At 45.2% G+C, this 12,149-nt stretch overlaps 1 protein-coding gene across 2 annotated transcripts; it reads left to right on the top strand.

Moving 5' to 3' along the window:
- Nucleotides 1-337: 337 nt before the first annotated feature.
- raver1 (ribonucleoprotein, PTB-binding 1) lies at nucleotides 338-11,594 on the top strand. Of its 2 annotated transcripts, XM_076038628.1 has the most exons (15): nucleotides 338-740; nucleotides 1,813-1,879; nucleotides 2,724-3,193; nucleotides 4,273-4,464; nucleotides 4,571-4,691; nucleotides 5,229-5,329; nucleotides 5,480-5,548; nucleotides 5,970-6,048; nucleotides 6,629-6,825; nucleotides 6,944-7,025; nucleotides 7,134-7,276; nucleotides 7,738-7,809; nucleotides 7,906-8,037; nucleotides 8,275-8,337; nucleotides 9,266-11,594. In XM_076038628.1, the coding sequence occupies exons 1-15, from the start codon at nucleotides 411-413 to the stop codon at nucleotides 9,410-9,412; spliced, it is 2,265 nt and encodes a 754-aa protein (XP_075894743.1). In that variant the 5' UTR covers nucleotides 338-410; the 3' UTR covers nucleotides 9,413-11,594. The 2 variants fall into 2 exon arrangements, with proteins under 2 accessions (XP_075894743.1, XP_075894742.1); XM_076038627.1 differs by lacking the exon at nucleotides 5,480-5,548 and having other exon boundaries at nucleotides 342-740.
- The last annotated feature ends 555 nt before the right edge of the window (nucleotides 11,595-12,149 follow it).

The following is a 12,149-nucleotide window of genomic DNA, read 5'->3' as shown; positions in this document are numbered from 1 at the left end:
AAAATTTATAAGCGACACGTATGTTCCCCAATGTATCCACTTTTTTGAATTCTTCGAAGATTTGTTTCTTGCTACTCATTGGGGGTAGTTTCCCAACATTACATCAATACAAAAGCCTTCCTGTTATTTTTTACAACTCTCGTGTAAGCAAACGCTTTAATATACGCAGGGCTTGGAAATTCTTTTTTTTATTTTGAAGCGAGTTCAGTTGGTTCCACTGGGGTGACATGTCTTTACTGGGCGGTGCAACGAGCGGTGGCCCCGCCTTCAGCATCCGTTACGTCGTAGTCATGGTGAATGCGTCCCCCGTCGTCCAATGAGAAGCGCCGCTGGGACCATGTGTGTATTGTTTAAACTGCTCAAATCAGGACTGAATATCCGGAGCGAGCAAACTTCCATCAAACTGAGTGATGGCGGCCGCCGTGTCCCCGAGCACCGCGTCCGGCGATGAGAGCACAGACTCCGGACTCAATTTCGCCTCTCGGCCATCACAAGAAACCTACGTGCTCGGCGGTGACCCCGAAAAGTGGCTGCCCGGAGATCGTCGCTATCCCGAGGTAGAAGCGGGCGGGGAGGACTCGAAAACGGAACGCGAGTGTCAGCAGCAGCGGCGGGTCGACGAGGACCTGGCAACCCTGAGTGCTGAAGAGATAGAGAGCCGCTTGGAAAGAACTCGCCGAGAGTTTTACAACCGCAGAAAGATTATCATCAAGAACTTGCCCTCTGACGTCAGCAATCAGGTAGGATTGTATCACGCACGGATTGATTAATTGTTGTCTTTTTTTGTCAGGGGCGGAAATAAATTCGGGTAATTGATTGATTGACATGCTGGTTTGACTGAAGCTGGCCTAGCTGCCAGCACGCCTGCCTGCCATGCTACCAGTAGCCTGCTAGCCACTGAACCCCCCCTAGCTAACTCAACTAAGTTTTCAGCACGCCTTTTAATGACTTTCTAAAGCCACAATTGGTGTGTTGGAAAGCTTGAGCGTCGTCCAGGCAAGAGTACCCTGAGACAAAACAGTTGGCGTCAGGTTTTGCTTTTCAATCCCAGCAATAAACGCGAAGGCAGCGTGAGGTTGCCAGATGACTTGTCAATAAGCGGTCATCTGTGTGGCCTGCGAGGCTACTTTGACAACCCTCGGTTTCCCCCCCCCCCCCCCCGCACACACATTTAGTCGCTTAATCAAAGTGAACGTTATTTCATTATTTTTCAACCAGCTGTGAATATTCCCCCTTCCCCCATGTTTTTCGACAAGCCCGGTTGTTCTTGTTATTTAGTTTTCAGAACCCCCATTTTCCTCACTTTTTTTTTTTTAAAGTCTTTTTTTTTTTTTTTTTTTTTTTTTTTTTGGAACGTGCCTGACTCGTGGGGAGCGTTGGGCCTGCGGGCGCTACCATTGTTCGCGGGGGCGGGGGTCAGCTGCGGTGGCTGTTCGAGATGCGAGTTGTCGCATAACAAAAGGTGGAAGGTGCGTGTGACAAAACGCTTCAGAAAATGCTCGACAGCATCGCCATTTGGGTGCGTGTGAATAGTCGCCAAAGGCAGCAGCAGCAGCAGCGCAGAAACCATTTCTCCGGCAACAATGACCCCCCCTCCCCACCCCACTGCACCCCACGGTTGCACAGGTGCTCCTGTTGCCGCATTCACACAGTTGACATGAATCACTTGATCAGTCTGCGGCCCGAACTTGCATTTTAATCCTTCGTTGTGTCAAATCTGATGAGTATGAATGCTGCGTCTAATTGGGTTGTGCTCAAATAATTGATTCAAATGTCCCGAATTTACTTTTTTTGTCTTGTATTTTGTCACAGGAGGTCCATGAACTGCTGGGAAATTATGACCTGAAGTACTGCTTTGTTGACAAGTACAAGGGCACAGGTTAGTCCGTCTGCATTGTACATGGCTTGTTGCTTGTAGTCAGTTGAGATCAGCAGATAGATAGATAGATGGACTTTATTGATTCCAAATTGGGAAACTACACTGTGGCAGCACTAGAAAACAGTCTAAAAAGTAAACTACAGTAGTTTCAAAAACGTTTAAATCAATCTATGTACAACAACCAAAGCAGGTGTACAAAAGTCAAATTGTGCAGTGTCTACACAATTTCTGCTATTTAAAGGTCTTCGTGAATTTAAGAGAACAAAGTCAACTGGCATGTAAAACAACAAAAGAGCTTTTCCAATTTAAATATAGATAGAAATATCTGTATTTACTTATTAATAAATAAAGAGAAAATATCTCAAAACCTTTAACATTTCTTAATTCCAGAGAACCTGGAAGTGGTGGTTGGGTTTTCCTGCAAGGTTGCTGATGGGGTCTGCTTGTATTGAGATTGGCTGCTGACAACTCGCATGGGACATTTTAAAGATTGCTATGCGTTATCATTTAGTTTCACTGATGATGTTGCAGTATTGCATTTGAACTGTATTTGCTCTTTGTGGTTTGTCCTGTGTACCCCCACACACTCCAAGTGGAACAGTTTTGTAATTGTAACAACCATGAATTTGGAAACTTTCAGATCAGAATCAGGCAGAAATCAGATTTCATTTGATCAATTACTGTTGTGCCGTTGTGTGGACAGCTGTTATATTTGCTGATGGTAAAAGGCCAATAAAGTTCTCAAGTGCTATACTCAATTGTCGTACAGCATTCTGCCTAAACACCTCTTAACATCCCACCCCACTCTTTTGTTCTGCTCCCCTCTGTTCCACGTCACCCTTAGCATTTGTGACACTGCTCAACGGGGAACAAGCACAATGCGCCATCAAAGAATTGCACCAGCACGTGCTGCGAGAGCGGGAGATCTCTGTGCAGTTGCAGCCCACGGACGCGCTGCTGTGCATCGCCAACCTGCCCTGCGCCTTCACCCAGCAGCAGTTCGAGGAGCTGGTGCGGCCCTTCGGCAACCTGGAGCGCTGCTTCCTGGTGTACAGTGCCTCCACGGGCCACTCCAAGGGCTACGGCTTTGTGGAGTACATGAAGAAGGACTCGGCCGCCAGGGCCAAGTCGGAGCTGCTGGGGAAGCAGCTGGGCTCCCGCATGCTGTACGTGCACTGGACTGAGGTGGGCTCCCTCACGTACCCTCTGCTGCACTCCAAGTGCCTGTGCGTGGACCGCTTGCCCTCGAGCCTGCTGACCGCTCAAGACCTCCACAACGCCCTCGCCGACACTCACGCACCAGTCTTCTGCCAGGTACGTGTGGCTCCTCTGAGATGGCTGCATGTCTCGCTTACCTGCAGGAATAGCGGTTGCTGAAGAACTGCACCGCTAGGTCCGTCGTTTGTTCAGACAGTCGGCAGAGTGAAGCATTTAAAGGAGTCTGTTGGCACAAAACTGACAATACTTGTGTGTTTACAGTCGGATTAATTCACTATAAATAAATGTGATGTGACAGAGTGGGACGTCAGAAAGCAGGGATTAAAATGGCGTTGTTGTTCTTTTGGGAGGTGTTTTCTTACCAGTGGATACTTCCACTGTGGCTTTAAATCTTCTGATCAGTTTTTAATTGTATTTATTTTGGGTGGGAAAATTTCCTACCATACGTCACGTTTCACCTTTACCCCAGGGTGTTCTTTTGTTACCCCACACTCCCCCCACTGTGGCCACTCAAAGTTTTCACAGCGATGACCAATGCTGGTTTCTATGGCGATGACCACCTGACATCCCCAGGTGGTGTCATTCAGCCGACCTTTCTGGAATGAGACAGATGCACATCCTTTTAGCGCGTCATGCACGTGTCAAGCGGCACGTTTTTCTTTTGCGCTTGTTCCAGGGTTTGTTTTTGTTGAGGGTCGTGCACAAAGACACTGATGATTAAGGATCATGAAATCGCTTCAGGGAAAGTACTAGCTCGAACCATATTTAACCTGATTTAATACGAAGGTAATTAATTGTGAGGCCAGATGAAGTGAACTCTTTTCTTTTTCTTTTTTCTTTTTTATGTCAAATGCCTTTAAATTAATTTTTAAAAGTACCCTTAAATTAGTTATTGCAAGGTGGTAATTATTAACAGGGTCACAAAGTCTGGTTTAGGTCATTGGTAACTATAGACACGAGCAGTAATTAAATATGAATCAATTAGTGACTCGTTTTCCTGCTCCATTCATTTCTGGGAAATCTTCAGTGTAATTTAAATTTGAAAGTTACACACTTGTGGTTTTTTCCCCAATGACATTTTACACATAACACTCTCACTGTGTCCCTGCTGTAACCACAACCGCCGTGTCTATGTTGCGTTTGTCTTCATTAAAACGTTCCTCCATTTTCTCCAGCTGGCTCAAGGACAAGATGGAAGTTTTCGTCGTTTTGCCGTACTGGAGTTTGCCACGGCCGAGATGGCCGAGGAGGCGCAGCGTCTCAGTGACGGCAGGCTGCTGGCGGGGACGCACATCCGGGTGTCCTTTTGTGCCCCCGGCCCTCCTGGGAGAAGCATGCTGGCCGCCCTGATTGCTGCCCAAACCATGGTATTTCGAGTTGACCGGGCCCCAGTCACCCATCCCAGAGTCAGCAGCCGACTCGCCGTGTCATTTGGCCTTGATATTTGTTTTGTCATCCCTTCCTCCCTGAAAGGCAGTGAACCGGGGTAAAGGTCTCCTCCCCGACCCCACAGCCATGCAGATTCTGACTGGCCTCAGCAACCCGGCCACGCTCAAGATGCTGCTCAACCCTCTGACACAAGGAAACAAACAAGGTGAGGGATGAGTAAGTGCTCGATGCCCCAATTTGGAGGCTGTAGGGGCCATCCGTCCTTGATATCCAAACTAAACAAAAATCAAGTTAATCAAAATCAGACGGCCTCGAAGGCACCGAGGGAGTGAATTTACGCAGGGATACGGCAGAGTCCATTGTCCAGGCCAAGAATTGAAGCTTTTTGTTGAGATTCTTCCATTTCAAGGAAACAAACCAAAGCTGCTGCCGCCTCTCTTGCCCTGGTAAAAAAAAAACACGACCCTTCCTGGTGCCGCCCCCTTTGCTGGGTAGACCCATATAAATAGATCACAGAGTGTTCCAGAGCTATAAAATACCTATAAAAAAAAAATAATAATTAATAAGCATTCACATTAACTCAATTCATTCTTAATATTATGGTCAAGCTAAAGGTATATTAATCAAGCCAAACAAAACTAAATAATTAAATATAACAAAATGATAAATGGCACCAACAGAGGGCTTTTCCTGTGAAGCGGCGGAACATTTTTTCTCTGATATCAATTTGCTACGGTGGCAGGCCTCCTCGGAGCAGCCCCCACATTACCCCTGCTGGCCAACCCCGCTCTCTCTGCTGCCCTCCTCCAGATGCTACTTCAGAACCAGGCCAAGGCCCAACAGGTAACACTTCCAATTTGCTCTTTGCCGTTTTGATTCCTTGATTGTTGCTCCTATCCCACTCTTGCGTTTTCTTTTTCTCTTTCTTTTTTTCTTCTTTTTTTTAACTATTTTCTCCTCTCCCTCTACATTTCTGTCCCTCTCACATATTAGCAAGCCTTGTTGGGGAATCATCTTCTCTGGGCTCAGGTGCTGCACAATGAAAATCTTCCAATGACGTGTGTGTGTGTGTGTGTGTGATGTTGCTGTGTTTGGGTGGGCTTTTTTTTCCCGAGTTTGATTCATATCTCGACCAGGATTGTTTTTTTTCTTTTCTTTTTTTCCCAATATGCTTCAGGAGGTGAGTGTTAAGCGAGCTCTTTTACATTTACGTGTGTGGGGTGTACTTTTAAGCGATGCAGTAGGTGTGCGGCTAATCTGTGCACAGATGAGGCAATTGTCTTTTCTGTAATGACATCCTCTGTGGTGCGGTGAGTAAGCCTCCGTGCTTGTGTGATTGCCATTTTATTCTGCGTGTGTGTTTAGGCGTTTGCGTCGTTGCCGGGTGCCTGGGTGACCCTCTCGCCACACTGAACTCTGCTCTCGCTCTCCCTCTCTCTCACTCACTCACTCACTCACTCACTCACTCTCCTCCGACCCGCAGGCAGGACTCATCGGGGAGAATCCTCTGGCCGCTCTGCCCGTCCAGCAGGGAGTCCATCTGCTCGGAGACCTGCCCCAAGGTTTGCCATCCGTACACTCCAGCCGTGGATGGAGTGAATCACACTTTTTTTCTCTCCCCTTTCCATTTATGATGCTTAAAGGGATAGTCCACTCTGAATTTAAAAAAAAAACAAAACAAAAAAACAGTCATGGCACTTACTATTCGTGCTTATAGCTGCCATGTCAGTTTTTCGCAAAATAAAAGCAATATTTCCAAAATTTCGACAAAGTACAATTGCGATTTGCAGGCGTTTACATTAAATGGTGTTAAGCACGTAAGCCGAATTCTGGTAAATCTCGTCCCGTGAGATTTTACGAGAATTACCTTTGCTTTTGTTTAATTACATTCACCTCTATCAATACAGAGTCTCGTCCACATAATGGTAATGGACTGAAGTAATGAATTCCATATGAATGAAAAGTCTTATTCCAAATTGAAAATATCAAATGCTAACAGAAATTGTCCTGCACCAACAACTTTTGACTTGAAATATGGGGAAAATTTTGACTTTGTGATTCACCAGCAGCCCGTATCTGAAAAATATAATTCGGATGACAAACGGAAGATGAAAAGGGCCATGCTTGTGTCTGATTCCCCAGGTGGTGTCATGCCAGGTCTTGGTCTCCAGACAGATTCTCTAAACCCTCTGAAGTCGATGGCTCTGGGCAGGAACAGGGAGCCGGAGTCGCCCCCGGCCGCCTGCACCTTCCCCCAGACTTCCTCTCCCACCCTGCAGGGCATATCCCTGTCCCTGATGGGTGGCATGATGGGGGCAGATGGCTTCACAGCGCAAGGGGTGAGGGCCAAATAATATCCATTCTTTTATTTTATTTTCCTGTCTAGTTCAATGCCAGAGTGCACATTGGAGGGTTTTATCCTGTGGATAACACCAGTAACCTTTTCACTCTGTCCAGGCCTCTATACTTGGAGATCCTCCCAAAGATGGGAACCATCCCCACAGTGCGTTTCTCAATGTTAATGGTGTTTACCCCTCTGGTGAGATATCTTGAATAATTTACCTTTACATTACATTAAAATGACCTGTCTTTATGTTAGAGGCTGTCATTCTAATATGCAACATCTGACTGTTTTCTCCCAACTAAGGAGCCAGTTGTAGACCTCACCCCTACAGGAGAAGGCCGACACTCAGTAATGTGTCCAACCAGCACGTGCATCAGAGCATACAGCCAAATTACAACCTTCGCTACCAGGATTCCTACAGCCCAGATTATCCTCCTCTACATCAGGTAGCCAGCAACGTTGTTTTTTTATTTTGAAAGAACCCGCATTATGTAGATCTCACTTTCTAGCAATACTGCATTTGCGTGCCATTAAACTACACAGACATAAGAGTTGAACACTTAGTTGCTTCCTGATTGCCAGTCGGGGTTTGGTTCTTTCTGTAATGTGTGAAACAAAGCCACAGTAGCTGCGTTTCCATGACAATTCCAAAATTTTGACAAAGTACCACCTCGTGATAGCATCAAAAACCTTTTAGCCATATATGAGAGGTTTTTCCAAGTTTAGGCGTTTCCTTTACCGGTTTTTCTATTGCAATGTTTAGGTTTTGCGCAATTCTGGGGCTCATGGAAATGCAGCCAGTGTTGGTGATGCATAATAAAGCAATGCTGCTTGACTGAGGTCCAGGCAACAATAAACAATCACAGTAGAAGTTTGGAAATGGACATTTTGTGCCTTTTCTCCTCAGGACCCTCTGGCCCACTTGTACGAGCAGCAGGAGAATCTTGACACTGGAGCCTTGGCAGGATTCAGTCAGCAGGTTGTGTGTTAAATCTTTTGCCAGTGTTACATTTTGAAAAATGATGAGAGAGACTCGGGTGGTGGTAACCTCTCGCGGCGACTCTCATCCGAGCAGCTCTCCCGCCACCCCGACTACAGCGAGAGGTTTTCCCGGTTCGGCTACCCCCAAAGCCCACCCATGTCCTACTTCAGCTCGGGCCCTGAGGTATCCAGTAGCAGCGGCCTGCCAACCACGCAGCTCAATAGGGTGAGCCCCCCCCAACCCCCACAAGAACTGTTTAACTCTCCCCTCTTTTTTTTTTCTTTTTCTTGTGTGGAGCCATCGATTGTTTGAACGCAAGGCGAAAGTCAAAGCGAAGTGCATGAAAAAGATCAAAGCACTGCAGGGTTTGATTCCAAGAAGTGCCCGTGCTTTAATAATTAATACTGCGCTGAGTGCCTCAGCCGGACTGTAGGTCACTGAGAGTTGACTGTTTGTCCCCAGGCTGTGGGGATGCCTCCTGTGAGCCACACTGCCAACTATCCCTCAGGCCTCGGCAATCCAAAGGTAATTCCTCTGCTCTGTTTGGCTTTTTTTTCTCTCTCATCCTTTTAATGGTTCCATATTCGGCAATATGTTTTAAACCTGTGGGTGAACTTCGTCGGGAGTCAGAAAAAAAGGTGTCATTTTACTTTGTCTTTTAGTTCTTTTGCTAGTGTTGTAGTCAAGACTGCACCAACCTAGACCAAGACGTTATCAAGTCTAGAGAGTATCGAGACCAAGACAAGACCAAGACTTCATATATCAAAGAAAAATAACAACAAAACAGAAAAAAATGATCAGTATCTTTTTCTTTCTTTTTTTAATTCAAGTTTGCTTCTAAATTGAACAGCAACATCTATTTTCAGCAAGGTGTCTTTTAATAATTTTCTTTAAGGTATTTACCAACTATTTGGAACCTTTAAAAAAAAAAAAAAAAAAAAATCAACAACTTTGCTTCATAAAATTAAAAAAATCAATCAACTAGGAATAAGGGGCTGTGTCACTCTGGGTGTTAAACGGCAGCAGCTTGATTATTTTCCGCTCTGTCATTGTAATGTCGGCTGAGTCTCGACTGGTCCTGATCAAAAATCCTGAGTCCGTCCAGTCTGAGACCGAGACCCTTAAAAAATCTTGAGTACTGCAACACTAACTTTTACTTTCTCCGCGTTCCAGAAATTGTGTTTAAACCTTTAGATCCGGCAATGAGTTCTTCGTGATGTCACAAATGCCACTGCTGCTTCGCTGGCCCAGGTCACATTTGAGTGTCATGAAAATGCACTCGATGCAGAAGCTAAAACCGAGCATTTCAGCCAGAGGCTGTAAACGCGTAGCTAAAAAATCAGTTTTCTGAATGATTAATCATGCGAGGCATCACTGCTGGCTGAAAAATGAGTCTTTCTCTCTCCAACTTCACTTGAGTAAGCGGCATATTTTACGCCCCACATTTTTCCAGACCCCTATCGGAAGCCACAAGCGCGTCTTCTCGCACCTCATCCCGTCTCCGGAGCCGAGCCCCGAGGGCGGCTACGTGGGCCAGCACTCCCAGGGCCTCGGCGGCCACTACGCAGACTCCTACCTGAAGCGGAAGCGCATTCTCTAACTCCAGCTGGACGCTTCGCACAGCGTGCAGCTGCCATCCAACAGCTGGGATACAACAACGGCGTCTACACCACCCTCTGTCTGGCACGAGGTTCTCCGTAGACTGCTCTGTCCCATGATCCTCGGCGGCACTTTGAGCGAGCCTTTTACAGAGCAACGCAGATGATCTGGAATCCAGTTTTGTTTTTTTTTTATTTTTTTTTATTTTTTAAACCTATATGTTCGGTTCCAAGAATAATATGGAGGCTGTGAAACACATGAATGAGGGCATTCGTTATATAAAAAGGCACAGATATAATGAACTACATTCCCCATGAGTGCATTCTGACTGCAGCGGTGTGTACAAGCCGCTGGAGCTTGTGCTAATACCAAAAGGGATCAAGTTGGGATTTGGACCCATCTCCTCCAATCAGCCTGAGCGTGAGGAGTCATAGCTTTGTTGCTTCCTGTAGTCCTGCGTGTGACCTCCAGAGGGCGTTGGGTGGCATAGCTTGTTGCAGTCTGGACAGTTGTCACTAATGGTGCTTTTTTTTTCGTGTGCATGTGTACATTTATATATATATATATATATATGATTTTAGTGTGTTGGTAAATTAAGTTTTTAGTTTTTCTTCCTTTTTATTTTGACTTTAAAGTTCATTGTTGAAAAATGTGTACAGTGAAGGAAAAAAATGGTTAATCAGTGAATGGAGTCTTTCTCTTTACATTATTTTTTTTCTTCCTCTTCATCAATCGTGAGATCATGACTGTGTTTTTGTGTCGAGAGTGTGGCGTATCAGCAGAGCCACAAGTGGTCCGGCCAGTTACCATTGGCCACTTTGCCCATTGACCTCATACAAAAAGTGACGCTGTCCACAAGTTCAAGCAAAGGGATGGTACAAAAGCTTTTAAGCTTTACTCTAGTTTGTTTGTTCAGCTGGGTTTTTTTTTCCTTTTCATTTTTGTTGTTGTATATGTGTCTGTACAGTCTTGGTTCTCAGTGTGTTTTTTGGCTTTTTCGTCACATTCCAGTGACTCTTTCTGGATCAGGTCTCTTCTCATTGGTCAACATTCAGCTACTGGACCTGCTGTGTTCCACGTTGTTCGTTTTTTTTTTTTTTTTCCCATCCACACACACCCTCCAGCTTGTTTTTTTTCCCCCTCTCTCTCTCTCTCTCTCTCTCTAACGGAATCTGTTCTCTCCACTGTTTGTTGAGCGGTGCACTCTATGAGCACGGGTCACAGATCATCTGTTCATCACTTCCCAAAGGGGCCGTTCTTTCTTTCACTCGGTTGTCAGTGAATTGGTTGCTTCATTTCATTTTTAGTATTTATTTTTTTTTAGTTCCATGTGAATTTTTTTTTTTAATGTCTCCATTAGTCTTGGATCACACCTGGATGGGTGGTGTGCTTGTGGTGGGTTCTGTAGCATCACCAGCTGTTGGCAGAAGGTGAGCTTGACTTCTGGAGCTGCTGGAGGGATGGACACGGCACAAGCTCAGCTTTCTGTTAACAGCTGTGTGTGTGGTTGTGTGTGTGCGTGCATGTGTCTCCATGGGGAGTGCTGCTGGAAGCTTGTGGCAGATGACTGGTCAGTCACACGATTGTTCATGTTCTCTTTAGTTTGTATTTTTTTTCTCTTTTTTTTTTTAAGCGATAATCTGGTTGACAGTTTGATTGTGAAAACCCATTACCTCTGACTTCTGCGCAGAAATGCAACTACACATGAGCCTTAACGGTGTCTTTCCCGTGACGACATCCTGCCCTGTGTTGGCTTCCATCTACACTTATCATTCGTGTTCATTTTGCTGTGTAAATAGTTAATCATTTTCCATAGTCTTAATTTTTGTTTCCTTTTAATCTCACCTGCCTCTGGTCTGGTATTTTTGGAATGAATTTGCTGCTTCTCGCAATATTGTTTTCCCCCCCCCCCTCTCACCGATCCTCCCCCAACCCACCCCCCACTCCCTCTCTGTCGTTCTTGTTCTGAAAGCTGACGTAACCATTGGGTGGCGCTACAGCAGACTGCTCATGTTGTGTATGGACCAAGAGACGCAGCCGTACTGTATGATCATGATTAAGTTTGATCGCGTTGACTGTGAACTGCTATCTACTCTGTACCGCCATGGTTGTCTCCGTTTGTGTGTGTGTGTGTGTGTGTGATGTGTGTGAGATGTGTGAAAGTAAATGTTGTTCTAAACTCATGCTGTTGTGATGTCATCTTTTTAACAACGCAGATTTCTGGCTGTTTTAAACGGCAAATGCGTGACTTACCTTTGGTAAATCTCTGCAATGCTTCCATTATTACTTTATTATAGATCGCCATTAGTCGCTGCCTAAGGAACTTCCTGGGGTTCGAAATCATGTTAAAAAAATATCTCAACATACATGAACATTCACACATGAATGCATGAATATGCAAATACTACAAACATTATTCAAACGGTTCTCAAAGACGATTATCTAAAAGCAACAAACTACTACAAATACACAACACACCAAGCAAACAAGAAGGCGCTATAGGTCCCAAAATTAAATTAAGTGTGGTCCAAAATAATTCCTTCCTTTTTTGACACTTTCTCAGTTTTTTACGGGAACCAACTCCCATTGATCTTGGCTGAAAAGTGCTCATCTCAAGCTCTCCGAAGGAGAGAAACTCATTTTTGCTTTCAATAATATTAGTATTTACCCTGAGGTCAAAGCATTATGTGGTATCCCCCAGTAATCCCGTGTACTTAATCTATGTTAAGGCTACTGTG

The sequence above is a fragment of the Nelusetta ayraudi genome, unplaced genomic scaffold, assembly GCF_046127955.1.
Source record: "Nelusetta ayraudi isolate G7.1 ecotype Tasmania unplaced genomic scaffold, CSIRO-AGI_Nayr_v1 ptg000057l, whole genome shotgun sequence".
In the NCBI taxonomy this organism is placed as follows: domain Eukaryota; kingdom Metazoa; phylum Chordata; class Actinopteri; order Tetraodontiformes; family Monacanthidae; genus Nelusetta; species Nelusetta ayraudi.
Note: the sequence above shows the minus strand (reverse complement) of the source record. Positions and strands in the feature narration are given on the sequence as shown.